Source organism: Ochlerotatus camptorhynchus, unplaced genomic scaffold, assembly GCF_037179485.1.
Source record: "Ochlerotatus camptorhynchus isolate MF236.1 unplaced genomic scaffold, CSIRO-AGI_Acam_v1.1 ptg000105l, whole genome shotgun sequence".
Classification (NCBI taxonomy): Eukaryota; Metazoa; Arthropoda; class Insecta; order Diptera; family Culicidae; genus Ochlerotatus; species Ochlerotatus camptorhynchus.
In genome coordinates this window covers 2,269,112-2,291,239 of record NW_027040595.1, presented here as the reverse complement: position 1 = coordinate 2,291,239, position 22,128 = coordinate 2,269,112, and the positions used below count along the sequence as shown (strand labels likewise).

The following is a 22,128-nucleotide window of genomic DNA, read 5'->3' as shown; positions in this document are numbered from 1 at the left end:
ATGCTATACTGACCTGAGCGCAAAAACCAGACATAGACCTAAATAAAAAAAACTATTTTTCGTTCATGTTTTCATTATGGAGAGATTTTCCCCGAAATTCGCCTGTTTTACTTGGATAATTTGGCATCCCTCGTCCGTCTAATAGTTCTCACTTCGAAATGTAGGTGGCGAAAGCTCGCTAAAGTTTCACGGCAAGACGCCAATACACCCGCATTTTGCAAAACGTCATCTTCTACTGACAGCTGACACTCAGTAATTCAAATCGAGTGACAGAGTGGGTAGACGAATCAACCACAAACGACAAGGAAGGATTCTACCAAAGCGATAGAACAATATCACTGACGGCGCTAGAGTTGCTGTGGTCGTGAGACAGGCAAGCTAAAAATATAATCAGATGAAGTCATACACAAACGCGTACAGGAGAAATCAGAAGAACGCCAAGTTCAAATTGTGAGCAAAAAAAAAAATATTCATATGAACTTTTGCTGTTGAGTGTGGTGTTTTGGAGTGGCAAAGTTTTTCGCACAGCGATTCGTGGGAATCCCCGTTTGCAGAGTTTGGACGTGAAGAAACTTTCTGATAGAGATTTTGCCATCATCGTGTAGTGCACATCCGGGTAGGATAATTCGCCATTGGAAAAGAGCCTGATTCGTTCGACGCCAACGTAGAGAGGGGACAAATTTTATGTGAGTAGTGTAACTTTTCCATTTGTTGTGAAATGGTGGATGAAGATGGATCATGACTGTAATTAGGATGACAAAAGGCTAATCAATACGGAGTGACCGTAAAGTAGAGGGATGACCCGTTTAAAATTCCTTGCCTGCGTTTCGAATCGGAAAAAATTACGTCAATCGCATCTATGTGCAAATTTTCAGTTGCCTCTTCTACGTTTCTGTTTGATGTGCGAGCGATGTTTATGCGAGTGGGTGAGGATGATTGCGAATAAATACACTAGCAGCATCGTTTGGCTTAAATCGCAAGAATAGCCATGAAACATCTGGTCGCTGTACAATGTTTGGGTTGGTGCTCATTACTCTTTGCTTGGCAATTGCTTTTTTAGAGGTGTCTAGTTACGAGTATGGAGCAGATTGTAAGTGTTGTTAGTGAAACTGATGAAAAATGAGAATCAAAATAAACTGAATCGGCGTGAAACCAGCCCAGCTACACAGCCTCAGAATAACCGGAATCCATAAATTTCCCACAAAATTTTTCATTCCACTGTTGAAAAGGTGACGATAATACGGATTCTTATCGGGTGAAACTCCTATTTATCAAGTGACTAAAATATTTGAAAATATGCATTGGTAATTTAGAGAAGTGTCCGTGACATTGCTGCTGTTTGTATGTAAATGGGATATCTCATCACAGTAAGATTAATTTGTCAACAGTACATCTGCTTCAAAAAAGGTGACCATCAACTCTGTTTGTCAGATTTGGACTCTATTGCCGGCACTTTTTCACTTCGATCGGCGATTTCTGGCAAACGTCTATTGATTCACACAGAGTAACAGCACCATCTGACAAATAAGACAATTCCCAATATTTTGGTAATGTTGATTCAAATGATTGAGCTATTATTTGCGATAAATAACCCATGGAAGTGAAGAAAGAAACGGCGGATAATCAAGTCCGACCTGTAGTGCTTTATTAAATGGTTTCATAATTTATGTTATTGTTTAATTGATCCAGATTATGGTTCTTTTGAGTTAAACTTATTTTCAATTTTCAGCTATATGTGTTTAGAACTGTGCAATCTTTAGGTATGGATTTACCAACCATTTTTCCTGTTTCCGACAAAGGTATAGGTGTGAGTTTTGCTCAAATCTGATTACAATACTTGCTTCCATTCCAAATTTTTGATACTGGGAGACATAGACAAAATCATATAAAAAAAACTTAATGAGTTGGTCAAAAAAATACATTGATAACAAACGATGTACAGGTTTAAAACCCATCCATAGAGAATACCGATGGCTGCAAAAATATGAATTCATAAGCAATAATGATAAGAGATGATAGATGATCAGTCACAGGCCCAATCTGCGAGAGAAAATTAGATAACCCACTAACATTGAATTAGTGTGACTTCGCAATTGCTCAGCCTTCACGCCGTTTAACAGAAAATAACAGTGTTTTGAGAACCACATCATAAGGTGGATATATCGTTTGAAGGGGTCTAGAGCTTGGTGCCTCAAATACGTTTATGAGAGAGTAATATAGGCAGTAAAGAGCCACCCTGAAATAAGAGCAATCTGGCTACACGAAACGAAAATCAATTATTTTATTCATGTGTTTCACTTATGCATTTTTGCCAAAAAATCAGCCTTATACATTCCATAAGACAAACCACATAAGTCATATAAGAATGCATAAAGAGTATGTGTGACCGCTTATACATTTCATTGGACACATGATCTTCATTAACTTTTTGCAAGGCGTCTGCTTATTAGTTGACTTATACATTTTATGAATAATCAGCAATATAAATTTGCCAAAAGGTAGAAGGAGATTTCTATCCGTGTTTGTGGTTCGCTCTAGCTGAAACCCAAATTTTACTACATAATCGCCAAAATGGACCAGAGCGTGTTGTGCCACAAATTGGATTTGGTTGCTAATCCACCGGAAAACGACAAGTACCGATCAGCACAAGCAAAAATGGAGAAATTGTTAAACTCCTGCGATCTTGGTGACATGAAGCCGACGCACCTATTAGCCCGGATAGAGGATCTGGCGGCTGGGCTCAATGTTGATGATTGACTAATGGAAATGTTGTTTGTGCAGTGGCGGTGTTGACGATCCAAGACGGCACACTGGCCAAGTTCGCCTATCGCCTATCGCCAAATCGTCTATCTCACGGTGAAAATCCAGAAATTCAAGGCATCTGGAAGAGACAAGAACGAAAGAATCCGACCGTCGTCTCGCGTACGACAGAGTACCAATGACCCAATTTGCGGGTATCACAAAAAGTACGGTGTAATGCTCGCCAGTGTCGTGAGCCATGTGTCTTAAAAAATCGCCAAAAGACTAGACAGCAGTCCATCTTTCACGGCGGGGGTGGGCACGAATAAGAAAAGCCGCCGCTTATCCGTTTCCGGCAGAACTAAAAACGTTCGTTTCAAGATCGATACTGGATCGGATGTTTCAATCCTACCTATTACCAGAAGAGATAGAACCAAGCAACCGATTCCGTTTCTACTGCATGCCGAAAATAGCTCAAACATCAAAACTTTCGACACATGTTTCCTGAACGTACACAGCATAAAAATAAATTTTAACATCACATCAAAGTGGATGCACTTCAATCGTGTTGAAAATGTGGTGTAACATTACTTGCCAAAAATTACAAAATTACCATTAATACAGTGCATGAACTTACATTACGCTGGTTTTACTGCATTTGCTTATTTTTTGGCCATAGAAAATTACATGATATTTTCGACATGATTGAAGCATAGAGGTAACTCCACAGACAAACAGACATAACTCTCGCAAGTTGTTCATCGAACAAGCATTTAACGGTCAATTTAAAAGTATCGTAGTTGGTAGTACCGCCACCTGTAGCGCGCATATTCAATTCCCTTGCGTTTGACGTTTACACACTACCGCCATCTGTTCAGCGTACTACCCACCACAGTGTACTCAACAGATGGCGGTAATGTTTTAGCGACGATGTTTTACAGTGAGAAATATTCAATGTGTTATGTCTGTTTGTCTGTGGTAACTCTAAGACCACTGGGTCCCGAAGAAAATCATTATTATTTTTGGCTCACTCAGTACCAAAACAACGGTCCCAAGCAGTCCCAAGCTATTTCACTCACCCCTGCATGTTCTGCATGAATCCACACACCCCTGATGTTATCTGTCAAACTTTCATAGCGAATCAAAACAAACATAGTGTAGTAATAGAATTTCAACTAGAATAGGGTACGTTAATCGTTTGCTTGGGACCAATAGGCTACTAAAGTGGTGAGCCAATTTAAAATCGTTAGTTTCGTATTGATTGTTGGTATTACCAACAATCAATAGAATAGGGTACGTTAATCGTACACCTTAGTTCAATGTGTTATACACGTTCATTTCTAGTGTTTCAAACTTTGAAAAGTTGAAAATCTTTCACTATCTATTCAAGTGTATTGCACATTGAATCACACTACTGTTCAAAACAGATGGATTTAAAGTGTTTTGCATTTCAATACGATGTGAATTGCTTGCTCAAAAAGGTAAACATCGTGGTGACTTTATCCTATCAACCCGCCTCATATATGAGAACAACAACCGTGGCACAGTGAGATCGAACGAAGACTCCGACAGCAGCACACCCCAACAGTCCATGATCGAATCCCAAACAGACCCATTAAAAAGATATGTGAAAGCTCTGGCCTCTGAAATTTGTTTATATATTTGTCGATTCATTTTTAGAGTCGGTAAAGTAGAAGTCGATAAAGTAGAATATTGTAGAATATTGAACTATGATGTGCAAAGCTATTGATATCACCATATGAGGCACATAGAATCCGAGTGTGTCACAATTCAAATCCATAGTGTTCAGGCATGGTTCATAGCATAAGATTCACACATAAAATGGATGTGTTCCACAATAAGCGCAAAATTAAGTGTGAGACACATGATGATGACGTGTGCAATTTTTTGAGTGCAGCATGACCGTTCAACGAAATGTTTTGGTGAAAAAATACAGTGAAATTAATGTTTAAATTTTGGTTGCTGAAAACATTCACTGGGTGTCGAATACGTCATTTGCACTATGAAGTGGCTAATCGCAAACATAAAGTACAGATTTTCCCAATCGATTGTTATAGATTAGTTGATTACATTTCTACAAAACAAATCACATTGTAATGCAACCGACGGTTCCTAAGATGCATGCATCTTCTGAGGACTGTTTTGAAATTAACCATACAATTTTTATTAGGGTTTGTTGTTGCCGTGCTCGGGTTTGTTTAAAATCATGCAACGATTCAGTCCCAGCCGTCGCCGCTCATCTTGTACCAACACGTATGGCTTGTTTTCAATTATCTAATTACGGCAAATTTGTTCGCGTTTGCTGTTTCAATATGACGGCAGCCAGTCGGAGTCGGGCCTGTTGACGTTGATGCAATTTCTTTCTCCAATGGAAGTGTTTGTTTGTTTTCCAATCCTCTCCAGCCGCCGCACACAGGAGTAACTGGATCAAAAACCTGACCAAAATAAGAAAATACTTGTTTGTAGGATTTCTATGCGCCGGTAACGAAACTAATCCATCTTACATTTCATTTCATTTATTTCGTTAAATTTGTCTCTTAAGTAAGATAAATGACGGATAAACACGATAATGAACAATAACAGGCGCTAGCAAATAACATCCAATTTCATTCACTTTTAATCGATAATCTTGGATATGTCGAAATTATGCCAGTTTATACTGATATCATTTTTAGTGTGCAGCGCAAAGCTGTCACTTGCTTCATCGCATAAATATAAATCGACAGTGAGCATGCATAAGGGCGTTAACGTGATGATCGATTCTTCATCGGTTTTGTCTTTGCATTGCTACAACTAAGCGAAACAATTTTCTAGAATTTATTCAATGCAGAGTTGTAACAGGTTAATTTGGCTATCAAAAGCAACAGCAAACGCACCGAGAAACGTTAATTCTAGCGAGTTATTAACAAAAGAGAAAATCGATGAAGAGAATCGATTATCGCGTTTACGCCCTTATGCATGCTCACTGTCGAAATCTATTCAGAGCTGGAAAAAGGGCCTATCTGCTTTGATCGATTCTCTTCATCGACTTTCTCTTTTGATAGCAAGTGAGCTATTAACGAAAGAGAAAGTCGATGAAGAGAATCGATCAAAGCAGATAGGCCCTTTTTCCAGCTCTGTATAGAAATAGTTAAATCGTTTGGGCCTATATATGTCATTTCCACACTGCCGTGTCTTTTCAATGGATATAACATATGGATGGACAATAAAACTCATCATGTGACACCTCAAATCACATTAGAATTCATAAACTAATTCAGTGGCATTTAGAAGTCCAGGGCCACATTGTCCACACCTGGCCATGCTTCGATACCACCCGGAGAAGTAACCAGTGTCTGACTATGATCAAAAACCATCATGTGATACCTTTAATCACAATAAAATTCAACAGGTGGAAGTTAATAGGAATAGGATCACGCTGGCCACATCCAGTCAATATCCGGGATCAAAGTGGTTACTTTCAGACTTGGATAAAAATCCATCATGCGATGCCTCAAATCACATGAAACATAATCTATTTTTTCTATGCCCTAAGTTAAGAAAGTTATGGCTAGGAGAGTAAACAGAAAATAATGTTTTTTTTTTTTAATTTTGTAGTTTTGTTCTGAGCTAACGGCTAACGCGACGAGATAACACCAACTGAAATCTGCTTTGCGCGTAGGAAATCACGCAACAACTTGGTCTTACCAAAAATCAATACGAAACTAACGATTTTAAATTTGCTCGCTACTTGACTAGCCTATTGGTCCCAAGCAAATCGATTAATACCCCATTTTAGTCGAAATTCTAGAACTACACTAAGTTTGTTTTGATTCGCTATGAAAGTTTAACAGATAAAAAAAAGGGGTTCGTGGATTTTCCTTTGTTTCGAGGGGTGCATCGATTTGCTTGGGACCGAAGATAGTACCAGAGCTGACCCAAAAAGTTGAGCCCGTTTTTTCGGGACCTTCTGGTCTTAGAGTTACCTCTGTGATGATACCATACTACTTATAGTCTGCTAACATGAAGTTTACAACTTTTATTAGTATTGCACCGAAATTATTTGAAAAATTCTTATAAAATATATGTTAATCAATTAAAAAGGGACCAACCAACTCTGAAAATTGCTACACGAATGAAGTAACATAAAAACACTTTGAATGCATTAAAAAAGCTCAAGTTTCTTAGAAAATATGGACCAAATTAGTGCTTGTAAAAATAGGTCGAACCATGATTCATTTTTGGATAGGCTCCTTTCATGCACCATCAATGTAGAGTGCGCTAGCCAACTTTGCGAGGAAATGTCATCCAATCCATTTGTTTACATCATAATGACGATTTTCAAAACTCAAAATAATGTTTATTTTATTGCACAACTTGCAAACTTCCATCGGGAGTGGTCTTATTTTTCGATTATCTACAGATCTGAACTGATTTACAGCTGAAATAACCACACATTAAAAATCTGGAAGATCATATCCACTGGGACAATTTTATATATCTTAATTTTTCTCATAAAAAAAATATATGGAAGCACCAGCCGGATCTGCAAACCTGATACCAAGGGGTGAGACAGGTTTACTCTTAGTTGCTTTTTTGCAGCGAGTAACTCAATGTACCTTAATATTTTCTCTGCCTACTCCGTTTACTCTTTTTAAGCATACACGTCTCATATTAGACGTCAGTTTTGTTAGTAAATAAAGTAATCCCAAGTGTATTCTGAGCCTTTCGAATAACTGGAATATTTTGGAAGAACCTGTGCCGGTGCCTGCTTACTACCAATAACAACCTACACTTCCAACCAGCGTCAAGGGTTGTGCTTCCTCCTCAGCAACCAGTCCCAGTCGTCACTCCGAAAGGATCATTTCTGATCAAAAACGCTCTCAAATATTCTTCTAAACATCTGAAATTCCACCTATAATGCAGTGATCGAATCATCTTAGATTTTCCCAGTCGTAACAGCAGCCCTATTGGAAAAGGCATTACCAGTCAATGTGATAATAACTAACTCCGATCCCTTTTCGACTAACATTCCCGTTGGCACCATGGCAAACATAGAGTACTGAGTAATATTTCAACTATGGCCCCTCCATTAACGATCTACCGGACGAAACCGAAGTGAAAACCCGTCAGGAAGACGAAACACAAATCAAGCTGACAGATTCTCTTCGTCGACTTTTTCTTGGAGACTTCGGTCGACGGCCGCAGTAAAATCTCGGTGGTGTACGGGACCGAATCACGGCCATCCGGAAGGCTCAGCAAAAGCACCAAAAGCGAGGATGGATGTCCCCCGTCAGCAGAACGGCGCCGTGGTAATTCAAAGCTCGGTTCGCAGTTCCATCCAACGGCAGTTTGTTAAGCGATAGCACGGGATTACTTCGACGAGTATCGATTTTGAGTATTTGGTCAGGCAGTTCGGGTTTTTCTACCACATCAACCAGATAAGCATTCGACCGTCGTAAGTGTAAGGTTGCAACAGGTTTCTTTCACGTTCACGGTTGGTAAGGCTCGAACGAAGGTTTTTAAACTGAGATGATTTAAGTGTCTCCGAGTTCCGCTTTTATTGTTGTTTTATTTGACAGCAGCTTTTTGGCTTCACATGAAGGTGCACCTTCAAATGTTGCTGTGATGCGAAAAGTAAGAAATCAAATGACAGCGATCTTGCTCACTAAGCAATGTGAGTTACTCGAGGTGCCTCAAAAGCAACTCTGAAATTGCTCATGATTAGGAGCGGTCTTGCCCCTTGCCTGATACAGAAAATAAAATATTCCACGTGGATTATGATTTCAAGCACATGCGGTGGATAAATTAATCAAGAAAGGTGAAAATAGAGTCGGTGTATAATGAGTAACGCCAAGAATGAAGTCAACTCTACCTATTGAACTGTCAAACCGACTACCTATCGTGCAAAGTAAACAAACATTACGATGGTATAGCATAAAAAATATATATTTATAAAATATAATCGAAGAAATGATCATAAACACGCAGTGAGCACTAAATTGTCATGGGATACGTTTTGTAATGATCAGTAATGAGAATTTCTACCATTTTTTGTTAAGGTTATTTGACAAAATCACTGATATAATGATTTACTGCAGTCGCTATTTTTTTCTCGCTAGAAGTCATTTGAAGTTGATGTAGAAGTCCCCTGTTGCCAAGTGAAAAAAGGGAATCTTTCGAAAACCGTGATGTGAGTTTAACTGTTTTTCTCTTGGCGTGACTCATGATACACCGACTCTAGTGAAGATATTTTCCACTTCCTATGCTTCACGGTGAAAAATTCCACCCTCATCACTCTTTTTTGGGTTCCCCTATTCACCGTCAGGGGTTGAAAAAATCGCTTAGTTTCTATTGGATTCGCCTATAAGTCCATCAAAAATGCATTACCCTACAACCAACAATCAATACGAAACTAACGATTTTAAATTGGCTCACTACTTGACTAGCCTATTGGTCCCAAGCAAACGATTAACGTACCCCATTCCAGTCGAAATTCTAGTACTACGCAATGTTTGTTTTGATTCGCTATGAAAGTTTGACAGCTAAAATGAGGGGTTATTGGTTTTTCCTATGTTTCGAGGGGTGAATCGATTAGCTTGAGACCGAAGAGAGTACCAGAGCTGAGCCAAAAAGTTGAGCACGTTATTTCGGGACCTTCTAGTCTTAGAGTTACCTCTATGCTACAACTGTTTTAATACTGCACGTATAGAGACTAAACTTCCACCACTGAAACACGTGTGCTTTCAAGAAATAACCATAAAAGAGAGCTTAACGACGTGTTCGGGGTATCATCCAAACCATTTGTGGGATAGTTTCGCCATCCGGGATACAGTTCGTTTATGGTATTTGTTTATTAGGAAACTCATCCGGACTCGCCGGATCGGCATTTGCAAGCCTTTTGAAAACTTTCTTGTTTTCTACAATTTTAGGCAAATATTTATCAAACAAATATAATTTAACTCAATATCAGTTATTAATACTTTTTACATTGCTTCAATGTCTAATATCACTCAACACAGTATTAAATAATTTTGGCCAGGTTTTTGTCTTAGTTAGTCCTCTGTGTGCCGGTCAATGCTTGCTAAATATGTATGTCTTACTGCATTCCTGCCTCTGCCGGAGATTTCCCGCTCAGGTTTTTGTCTGGCGCGTGAATATTTATTTCTTTCAATGAGCCGATAAAACAACCCTTCTGTGGTTCAGTGTAAGAAGCTCAAAGGCACGGTGAAGCTGACTGAATTTTCCAACTTGAACGATCTTGAAATTTCACTTCAAGGCTTGATTCGGAAACCGAATACGAATGTCTATTAATAGTATCTCAATAAGCGGCGGTATCTTCCTTTTGTACAATAATGAATGATTATTATATCTATCCAAAGATTGAAGGTTGTGAGCGACTAGAGCTTATAATGTGACATGGAAATGCCACCTCACTCCATTTTCCATGGCTCGCCCTCGCATTATGTGATCTAGCCCAGGGGACGCCCGCCATGCTCGGAAAATAGTGTGGTTGGTCAAGTGTCGTTGGACACATGTGTTGTGGTGCTGCTCCATGCGAAGGTCACTCATATTCAGTCAGCTAATCGTCGAGAAAGTGGGAAAACAGAGTGAATTGACTATGGGAAAATCGATAGCTGCTTACTCACTCCGGCAATAATTGTGTGTTGCAATTTAGATACGTGCTTGCTCAGTTTATTGGACAACATTGCGTCAATCAACAGGTCTGTACCGTTGTAGTTCGGTTGCTGTGAGGAAAAGTAAAATCGGTCAAAAGGCAGGTTATTGGTATGTTATTGATTGAAGCAGTTGATGAAGAATTTTATAAGAAATCATACTTCGCGTAGGTTTGTGTCTTGAACGTCTTGAACCTATCAATTAGATGCACCTGTTAGCTGTAATGAAGTGTTTTCATGATCATTTACATGCATTGTTCGTAGTTTGTGATAGTCTGTTATTATCCGAGAGAATGAGTCGAAGGGATTAATATTTTATTAATTTTTTTTTCCTACAGGTAGAGTTTATACGCCTTTTGAATAGAAATTAAACGATCGATTCAACCTCTGGTGGTAAATAAGAGAACATCAAAAAGAATGTTTTGAGCAGTAATTTTTGCCGTGATACATAGGAAATGGAACACTTTTTACCTTTTCCTGATAAATTGATTAATCTTAGATGCTCCAAAACTTTATGTACAGTTGTAAAATTTAATTCTGTATCGTTTTTGCAAGGATCCTGCTGGTGTTCACGAATATTTTTTTTGAGAAAAATCGAAAATTAGAATAGTACCTTAGTGGTTATGATCTTCCGGATTTTTGCCTGTAAATATTGTAGGTGCACATTAGAGTCGGCGTATAATGAGTTACGCCAAGAGTGAAGCCAACTCTACCTATTGAACTGTCAAACCGGCTACCTATCGTGCAAAGTAAACAAACGTTGCGATGGTATAGCATAAAAAATATATATTTATAAAATATAATCGAAGAAATGATCATAAACACGCAGTGAGCACTAAATTGACATGGGATACGTTTTGTAATGATCAGTAATGAAAATTTCTACCATTTTTTGTTAAGGTAATTTGACAAAATCACTAATAAAATGATTTACTACAGTCGCTATTTTTTTTTCTCGCTACACTGAACCAATTTGACATATTCCTGTTATGTGGAAGTCAAATAAATTTGCGCTATAAGATAATCCAATGAAAATGATATGATTGAAAATGTGTCAGGTAAATTCTATATGAATATCTGATACATTTACAATGCTGATAATTTGGTAACTTTTATGTGATCGTCATATGATAAATGAAAATCAGTCAAATTATAATAATTAACTGAAATGGATTTGAAACCCATAAGCATAAGCTTTACGTTTCACCACAATATAATATATGTGTCATAAATCAATCGAAGTAAAGTTTATGTGAAAATCACATGAAATTTACTTCTTCTTTTGACACATATATTTAATCGATTTCTAAAAATAAATCGAAAAATAAACATCAGGCAGAGAGCTTTCACAGTTGTGTCTTTTTTTTTATTGTAGCTGATTTGGGATTCGATCCAGAACTGTTGAGGTGTGATGCTTTCGGTTTCTGCGCTCGATTCCACTGGGCCACGGCTGACTTCAAGATTGAGCTCGTTCAATTAGCATGAAGTAAGAACAGCTCTCCCGACATGGAATGTAGTGCAACTTTATGCTCGTTTTGCTAGAGTGAAGACAAATAGCACTGACATGTTTATGTTCCGTTTCGGTGGTGTCGTTTGTTCAAATCTTTCTTAATGCGCCTGTGTGCAATAAAACAACGACTAAATTATATGAGTTGATGGAACTGGTTCATGAAGTTCGAGTACTAGGGCTGGAATCTGAATTAGCTGTGTAGAAGGCTTACAATTAGAATCACAGCAAAGTAAATATTGCAGTAGATTCTTTTTTTTTTCAATCTCAATACATTCTTTTCCGGAACCCCTTATCTTATGAAACAATAACAAACAAAGATTATTCAATACAGTATCATTGTTGTTAGCAATATTTACAATATCAACAATATCAACTAATCATTTTAATGAGTGTACGATAACATCGTTGAAAATTGTTTCAATAATTTATGAAGAGCAATCATGTAAGATGTATTTTATTTTGAGCGATATTCATCCCAGAAAAACATGCCAAAACAAATGTTTGCTGTTGGATTTCTTAAAAGGCAAATCTATATGACTATATAAAGATTGGGATAAATCTGTTTACAATCTTTAAACCTCAAAAATCAAAGCAAGCTATTCCAATGAGATATGAGATATACATGTTTTCCTATAAAGGGTGATACGGTCAAAATTTGGTCAAGGGAAAACGCGTGTAAATCGGTGAAATCGTTTATTTAAAAAATCAAATGAAATTTCTTTTTCAAGTTCAATTAGTATAAAATTCAGGAAAAATATTCAGTTAGGCTTCCGCTTTTCCAAATCCGAATTGCTGGGCCTTACGCTTGACCCCTGCCATCAGATTTTGTACAGCCACCTTGTCCACCTTCTTCGCCGCAGAAAGCCAGTTTGCCTTGAACTGCCGCTCGCCCTTAGCAGTTTTTTTGGTCTTCTTTAGGTTCCGCTTGACAATAGCCCAGTATTTCTCAATTGGGCGGAGCTCTGGCGTGTTGGGAGGGTTCTTGTCCTTGGGAACCACCTGCACGTTGTTGGCGGCGTACCACTCCATGGCCTTTTTACCGTAATGGCAAGATGCCAAATCCGGCCAAAACAGTACGGAACAACCGTGTTTCTTCAGGAAAGGCAGCAGACGTTTATTCAAACACTCTTTCACGTAAATTTCTTGGTTGACAGTCCCGGAAGCTATGAAAATGCTGATTTTCAAGCCACAGGTACAGATGGCTTGCCAAACCAGATATTTCTTTGCGAACTTTGACAGTTTCATGTGCTTGAAAACATCTGCTACCTTTCCCCTTCCTTTTGCCGTATAAAACTCCTGTCCCGGAAGCTGCTTGTAGTCGGCTTTGACGTAGGTTTCGTCGTCCATTACCACGCAGTCAAACTTCTTCAGCATCGTCGTGTACAGCCTCCGGGATCGCGCTTTGGCCGTCGTATTTTGTTTATCATCGCGATTTGGAGTCACTACCTTCTTGTAAGTCGATAGTCCGGCTCGTTTTTTGGCTCGATGCACGGTTGTAGACGATACACCCAGCTTATTTGCGGCATCTCGGAGAGAGAGGTTAGGGTTTCGCTTGAAACTACCGGCAACTCTCTTTGTCGTCTCAGCGGCTTCCGGTTTTTGATTTCCCCCCGATCCAGACTTCCTGGCTGTCGACAAACGTTCCCCAAACACTTTAATTACATTTGTAACGGTTGATTTGGCAACTTTTAGCGATTTTGCCAACTTTGCGTGCGAGTAGCTCGGATTTTCGCGATGCGCGAGCAAAATTTTGATACGCTGCTCTTCTTGCTTGGACGGCATTTTGACAACTGAAGAGTGAATTCCAAAATCAAAATAGGAGCAACATTCTACACACACACACCTTCAAAATGAGGGGTGTTCAGGTTTTTTTAATGCAAAATTGAAAGAAATACGTCAAGTTGATATTGACCAAATTTTGACCGTATCACCCTTTACTGCAAAGTTAAATGACAGTCCAATAGTTTCTACATGTCTGTTTACACGCGACATATCAACAAACGTCAAAAATCGTTAAAAGCAACTTCAATAAAATATACATGATTTATCTTATAAGATATATCTTTTAGTGAGCAATATTCATCATGAAAACAGGTATATTGTACTGAATTATCTAATAATGCAAACTTATATGATTTTCCATTACTTTCTAGATGTCTGTTCCCACATATATCAATATGACATATCAACAATTTTTCACCATGAAATATAATCAGACAATATTCATATACTTTTTACCTATCGCTAACCACGTTCGAAGCAAAGTATTATCAAGTACAAAGTATGTGAAATTACGATAGAAATCATTCCATATCGCAGTCATAGTTTTAAAGTGATAATACATTGGAATCTATCAATCATCACATAGAATGAATAAATCTGCTGACATTGCTATGTTATAAGATGGATCCAGTAAACGGTACATGTCGATTTGTTTCAGTGTAGAAGTCATTTGAAGTTGATGTACACTCAAAAATAATTCAAAACATTGTTAGATTAAAAAGTATTATTTTTTTCGATAAATGCGATGTAAACATCGCTTAGTATAAAAATAAATCTATCTTAGATTTCAAATTAATCATAACATTGAATTTGAAACGAAAATTCCTCAATAGTATATAAATATTGGCACGCGCTTCATCATTCTGGATTAGTTTTTTGAAAGTGGTAGCAATTGTTCCATTCGATAAGGTCATTAAATTATTGTAAATTAATTAAAACGATCAGCTGGAGGCAAACAAGCCCCAGGTTGAAAGCCTCATTAAAGAAAATATAACCTAACCTTAAACGATCTTCGACTTAATAAAATATTCCACAAATAATGCAAATAGCCTTGATTGGATCTTTCTTTACATCAGGAAGAAATATTCAAGCAGGTAGAACATGAAGTTTACCTACAACGCACGGTACCAAATATGGTCTTCGATCCTACTAAGGCACCGCGACACAGTAGTTAATCCCCCAGCTAGGAAGACTCCCTATCCGATAGTAAGCAATGCGGACGATATCTTTCAGAAAGTTTACAGTTCGAGAACGTATTTGGTGAGATTCGATAAGTCCAGTGCACACTTCACAGGTATGTGTTTGTTTTTCTTCAAGTCACTCGGACAGGAGGAAAAGTTTTGTAAGCAAGCAGCAAGAACAGATCAAGGATGTCCCCGGTGGTAGTGGCTCTGGTTGTCAGTTATAAGGAGAAATTTTCGATCGAACATCAGACACGAGCTTTATATTTGCAAGATTCTGAACTCTACTGGAAGGCAATGCAATTGGTACCTGATGTCGGTTAAACGTTCAACTCAATAAAATCATAATTCCATTATTTCCGATATTATTCCCGAATCTTTTGTTTACTTTTTTCTAAATACGTCATATCTCAGCAATTAAAAACACATTCTGACGAATTAGTGGACTGTATACATTTTATGGATACTGTTACTTTACACTATACATTGAATAAACCAATTTTATACTAAGCTTGTATTCTCTCTCTTTATACCGACCTATGCGTCGGTCAGGAGAGTTGCGATTTAGCGTAACTTTTAATCTATTTAGATTTGAAAATCTTTTGAGTGTAGAAGTCGTCTGTTGCCAAGTGAAAAAAGGGAATCTTTCGAAAACCGTGATACGAGTTCAACTGTTTTTCTCTTGGCATGACTCATTATACACCGACTCTAGTGCACATCAGTTCAGTTATGTGGAAAATCTTAATCTTTTTTTTCCAACCGAGCTCGGCTGTGCAAATCTGGGCAAAAAAAGTTATACTGAGATCTCAGCAAACATTTCATTTGTTTGCTGAGATTCAGCTAAGCATTATCCGAGACTGAGCAACCAATTCGACAGTGAGCATTCATAAGGGCGTATACGCGATGATCGATTCTCTTAATCGATTTTCTCTTTTGTTAATAACTCGCTAGATTTAACGTTTGTCGGTGCGTTTGCTGTTGCTTTTGATAGCCAATGCAACCTGTTACAACTCTACATTGAATTAATTCTACAAAATTGTTTCGCTTAGCTGTAGCAATGCAAAGAGAAAATCGATGAAGAGAATCGATCATCGCGTATAGGCCCTTATGTATGCTCACTGTCGAATTGTCGCTTTTGCCGGGATGTTCATCGCTGATCACGCCTAATGCTTTTCGAGGCCCCGGCAGGCCAGCATCAGTTATCTCGGATGCTCCAACGGCCCAAGATATCCACAACGAAAACAAAGAAACTAGTCGCAAACATCGAGGGGGACGACTCTATCTACGATGCAAAAAAGATTGTGTTTTGCTGTGGCTAGCTGCGCGCACGCTGAGTAGATAGAAAGAAGATTGATGACGATTCTGAAGATTTCCTGCAAAAAGATGATGAGTGGTGCAAGTAGATGCGACAAATGAAAGAAGATTTTTCGAAGATTGATTCGCTTGTGTGAGATTTGTTGAGCATCTAAACTTGAGATTTAGATGTGTCGCCCCCCTCGGCAAACATGCCCGTACCCAGCGGTTTCGTGCCACGCATGCCAATATCAAAATCTGCTTGTAATTCAACGATCCTCTGCCGAGTCCTGTGGCAGCAGATGACGGAGAATCAAAGTAGACCAAGTTTACGTCGATCGACTCAGTATCAGTGAATCGTATCGACCTGTTGTTGCCACGCTAATTCAGCTCTCAAGGATCGCAAACTCAAGCACAAGGATTTCCTCGAGCATCTCTTCACACCCATCAAATCTTCACATCAATAAATTGCAATTACCCAGGACGATACCGAACTTTTAAATACCGGTGAACATCAATGTGCATTTATCACCAACTTTCCCTGTGGGATGATATGGGTCTCAAAATCATACAGGCGATCTGCATTCTTGCTAATGGCCATGCTAGATATCATTGAGCATGATCTGCTGAAGATGCACCTGAAGGCAGTGTTCACGGCGAATGAGAACAACCCAAATTTGAGTTTAGTTCACTCATAATCGCCAAAAGTGCAGGAACTCAGCGATGAGTAAATTTGCCTGTTGGGTGGTTTTGCTTCTCCGTTTTTGACAACATTAGAAGGAGAAAAGGAGACAAGCTAGTCAAAAGTAGGTAAATGAGAAATTTCCGTTGGGTACTTTTTTCTTACCGTGTAGTAAGTAAAGCGAAGAAATGTTTTTCATCTAAAATTACTTACTTGTCAGTAATGAATGCAATACTGTAGTTCACTGGCTTTTTTATTTATTTATTTATTTATTAATTTATTTCGTCAACCAACGTAGACTAGTACATACCTATTAGAATACAGTTTTGTTTTCTTAAATTTGTTATTTAGGAACAATAATGCTCGCAATAATGTTTATTTACAAGAGCAAATTTTCATTATGTCGTAAGTAACATTCGCACCAATCCGAGAAAAATAAAGTTTTGTTTTGATGACCGAAAAGTTATTCCTATTTCCAAGTAAACACATATAATCTCATAGTGATAGCAATGTTTAACATATTTAGCAGGGTTTTAATCATACAAATGCAAATCGCTAGCTTTCATGCTAAAAAATACAGGTTTTTGAGTCAAAAGTTATTATACGTCGTTTGGTGGCCCCTATTGTTACTTAAGTCAAAGTGTATTTACCAGGATATTCGGGAGAATTATCAATTACGTCTCCTAACGTGCAGCCCATTCATCATTTTAGGACCACCGAAATCATCTTAGCAACAAACAGTTTGATTTATTCACTTTAATAATGAGAAAGCGAAACGACGAACGTACACTTTTCACGGGTTTCTCAGTGCTGTTACTTAAGGAAAACGGCATCTCCATAGAAATCGGGTGACTTAAGTAACATCGAAAACTATTTTGATCGGAAGGTGATTACGTCAAAAAGCAATTTGACTAGTAAATAAATTTAAAAATGGGATTTGATCCTATATTCGGACAGTATATAGTGTAATAGCAGGAGAATCGATTGACACTGATAGCTCGACTTTGTTTACCTTTGTTACATTCGACATAATGAAAATTTGCTCTTGATTTACTTTGCTTGTTTGGTACACGCTATTTAAAACTACCCAAATTTGGGTAGAATCCACCCAGATCCGTCAAAACTGAACCTATCCCAAAAATGGGAAAACTGTGTTGGGATTGACAAGTTGACAAATGAACAACGTCGATCGGATTCATATCAATGTTGTTCATTTGTCAACTTGTCACTCTCAACACAGTTTACCCATTTTTGTGTAGGTTCAGTTTTGACAGATCTGGGTGGATTCTACCCAAATTTGGGTAGTTTTTTTTTTTTTTTTTTTTTTTTTTTTTTTTAAATTTTCGGAGGCGAACCAGCCTAAGGCTGAAAGCCTCCTAAATAAAGCTAAATTAATTAAATTAGTTTAAAATAGCGTGCAGGGAAAGGTTTTACAGCTGAACATTTCAAAATTTCCTGTCTGCTTTGATTGATACTCCACATCGACTTTCTCTTTCGTTTAAATCGTTTCGTTTCTTAAATAGCTGAAAAAACTTTTCTGTTGTGTTTGACGCATTGGATGCGAGATAAGCACCTCGTTTATCAAACTATGTGACACAAAGAGATTTATTAAAAGAGAAAGTCGATGTAGAGAATCAATCAAAGCAGATAGGACTTTTTGAAATGTTCTTCTCGAAATATCGATTATTAGAAGTCGCGCCGGAGATCGTCTAAAGTTGTTTTTGTAGCATCGCAAGAGGAATTTTGACGTTGTTGAAATAGTAGAAAGTAGCCGAATAATAAGTTTTTAAATTTTACTGCCGTGCTGAATAATATTATTATTGTCCCGCTGAATAATAATATTCTTATTCAGCATCAGTAGATTCCGTAGATTCAGTGGAAATTCGATTAAAGTCGAACTAAGAATAGTTTACGTCTGTGGTTTAGGGTTGAAAGACCAGCGGAACATAAAGTGAGCAAGTTTTGGAGAACTACCATTACCACCAGGTAGGTGCAAATTTCCATTACCTGGTACACTCAAGCAAATTATCACATAGGGGAAATGTAGGTAATGTCGGCCTACATGTCCCTAATTTGGGCCCATCGCTAAAAGTCTGCTATTTATCAATTTTATCTAGATGAACGCGTTATTGGGACGTTACTAATGGATATTTTTGGTTGCTATTGAAAATTTAGTTGATTGCTGAATTTATGTATGGGCCCAAATTAGGGACACTTAGGCCGACATTACCTGCATTTCCCCTATCTAATGGATGAAAACCATGTGAATTTCACATGGCTTTCATGTAATCACATAGCTAAAAATCCCACCACAAAATCACATGAATATTATGAGGCCGATGAAATTCATATGAAAAATCATATAAAATAACGTGGTCGCATAAATGTTATGTGAAATTCAGATGAATTCCATTAATTTTGTTTATGGATGAAAATCATTTGCGTTTTCAATGGAAGCTACCTGGGAAGCTACATGAAAACTATTTTCGGTGTAATGAAAAATAGCCTGAAATCATTATTTCAATCGAATTGATGAAGGACGTACACTTATAAAATAAATCACATAACCAGTGGAAAATATCCATGTGAATTTCACATAACTTTCATGTGATCCCATAATTGGAAATTGCACCACTAAATCACATGAACGTTATGTGTCAAATGAAATCTATATGATTTCTCATATAGAATTTTTAATGCTATGTGATATTCAGGTAAAAATCATCGTTTTTGTTTTTGGAAAAATACTATGTGCGTTCCTAATAGAAACTAAGTGAAAACTTTTTTCAGTGTAGGTATCCATGACATTTTTAAGATAATTACACGGCGAATGAGAACAACCCAAATTTGAGTTTAGTTCACTCATAATCGCCAAAAGTGCAGGAACTCAGCGATGAGTAAATTTGCCTCATGTTTTCCCAGGATTTTCCAGGGAAAAACTCCTGAATTTGAGATCGAAGCTTTACTTACTGCTTTCAGGTGCGTTGTCACCGAGGTTGTAATTTTACACCTATTCGGACATAAAAATCTGTCACGAATTTTCTTTTCAGTTTTCGGTCATGTAATTTTAGGTTTTTTGACACCTAATTTTAAAAGCATGACATATTTTTCAGAAGTTGATGTGATATTCAGTCATAAGATGCTATTTCACATCTAGATGTGTTTTTTACTAAATTTCGACCTTTATTTTTTTTGAAGTGCGTCTATGTGCACATAAAATTAAGTCGTTTATCGAATTACATGACGTCAATTCAAGTTCGTGTAATTTTCAGTTTTTTTTTTAGAGTGCAGTGCGACCAAGAAGCATAGTATCAATATCTTCTTGTAGGGCAGTACCAAGGTGACTACATATAGGTGTTCTAATGTGTCCAATTCATGATTCAGCCATGTTGGGTTTTTGTATGGGACAGCGACCGAGTTTGTTTACAATTTGCACTAAAACCGCACTTTTCCCCCCCGCGACCTCCTCGCCTATATAGTGGCAAAGCTGTATCACCATTTATATACCCACCATGGGCAGTACATTCCAGTAGAGAAGATTTGACACAATAGATTTTGAGGTCATCTGCGAATGATGGTCTGAACGAGGAAAGTAGCAAACACAGAATGTTGAATATGTGTTGTCCCAGAACGTTTCCTTGGGGTACACCATACGTGATGTTGATAGTGCGGGATCGAGTCTCGTTGACCGTAGCTTATGCGGTACGATCGCACAAGTACGAATATATCCACGCTGTTATCCAATCTGGATGGTTTTCCCATTTGTTTGGCTGCCAAATTCCAATTCTACTTGAAATCCTACAGGTCAATTGCAGTTCTAACCTTTTTCTTCAGTATGTGCTTCACAATTGACCAGTATTCATCAATTGGCCTTAGTTCCCGGGTATTGGCCGGATTCATCTGTTTGGGAACCTGTGACTGTGACGCCATTTTTGCTGTATCACTGTTTGGTGGAATTTGAGTAAATAGTGGTAGCTTGTCAAGTCAGGCCAGAATAGGCAATCCACCTCATGTTGCACCAGAAAAGACAGTAGTCTCTTCCGTAGCCACTCCTCCTGATAGATTTGCTGGTTCATGGTTCCAGCAGTAACATCAATTGTCTATGGTAAGAAGGAAGACTGCGACAATGGTCCTACAAATACATATGTAAAATAAAACGCATATTCAAACCTCAACAAGATTTTCTCGTCCGGATTTTTTTTCGTGTTCGGCCTTTAGTACATCAAAATTGGCGATGATAAACGTAATATACCTTTTTTCCCACTTCTCTTCCAGAATGAGCAAGCAACAAGCTCCACCGCCATCCTACGGTTTTGTGGTGCCACCACCATCGGCTCCACCCAGCTACGCACAAGCCGTGGGAGGCGTTCCACCTGCCAGTCCCTTCATACCGAACGCTCCACAGCAGAATGGGCCAACAATTATTACCACCGTCGTCCCGGTCGGACCGGCATCCACACACATGATCTGTCCCAGCTGCCATGCCGAAATCAATTCCCAGACCACAACCTCGCCGGGTCTGATTGCATACGTTTCCGGTTTTCTTATCGCACTCTTCGGGTAAGTTGATTTAGAACTTCATCACGCGATGCTTAAGAATTACACCGCTGACTTATCTACCTTTTTCAGCTGCTGGCTTGGTTGCTGTCTGATTCCGTGCTGCATCGACGAATGTATGGACGTACATCATACCTGCCCGCACTGCAAGGCCTATCTCGGACGGCATCGGCGATAAACGACGGATGGTCGAATTCCACACTACTGGTTGAATCTCTGCCACATCTATATAGCTACATTATTCAGTAAATGGCTTAGGCAAAACGAAAGCATAAAATAACGAATGTTTGTAGCACTATTATGTCACATTCATTAGAGTGACAGAATGTGATTTGTCAATAATCGGTCATTTAATTGGATGGAAAGTAGTTATAGTCAGCGCCTTTACCCGCCACCGTCACGACCGTGATAAAATTTTTATTTTTCCTCATAGAGCACCGTTTTGCGTATGTTTAAAACATTCACAGCCAGAAGGTACTCGTTATAAGTGTAAACATTCGAATATGAAATTAATTGCCTTACTTGGGTTGATTCAAACCATGGTCTAGGTTTTTAATTGTTATTATAATTAACCTTTGTTAGTAATACCTGACTAGTCGGACGGGAAAAAAAAACTTCAATTCAATGCTTGAACCATATCTAGCAAAAACATTATTCAATCAGAAACTTAACCACTTACTGAACCATTAATGTGCGCATCGAAGCATT

At 38.2% G+C, this 22,128-nt stretch overlaps 1 protein-coding gene across 1 annotated transcript; it reads left to right on the top strand.

Annotated features, from left to right (window-relative positions):
* Nucleotides 1-289: 289 nt before the first annotated feature.
* LOC135699327 (LITAF domain-containing protein-like) lies at nt 290-21,621 on the top strand. Its single transcript, XM_065219577.1, has 3 exons — nt 290-686; nt 21,139-21,423; nt 21,493-21,621. Exons 2-3 carry the CDS (start codon nt 21,140-21,142, stop codon nt 21,596-21,598), a joined length of 390 nt encoding a protein of 129 aa, XP_065075649.1. The 5' UTR covers nt 290-686; nt 21,139; the 3' UTR covers nt 21,599-21,621.
* The last annotated feature ends 507 nt before the right edge of the window (nt 21,622-22,128 follow it).

Coding starts and splice junctions, on each gene's coding strand:
- LOC135699327 (XM_065219577.1), top strand. CDS start 21,140: ATGAGCAAGCAACAAGCTCCACCGCCATCCTACGGTTTTGTGGTGCCA. Junction 21,424..21,492: donor TTTCTTATCGCACTCTTCGG/GTAAGTTGATTT, acceptor TACCTTTTTCAG/CTGCTGGCTTGGTTGCTGTC.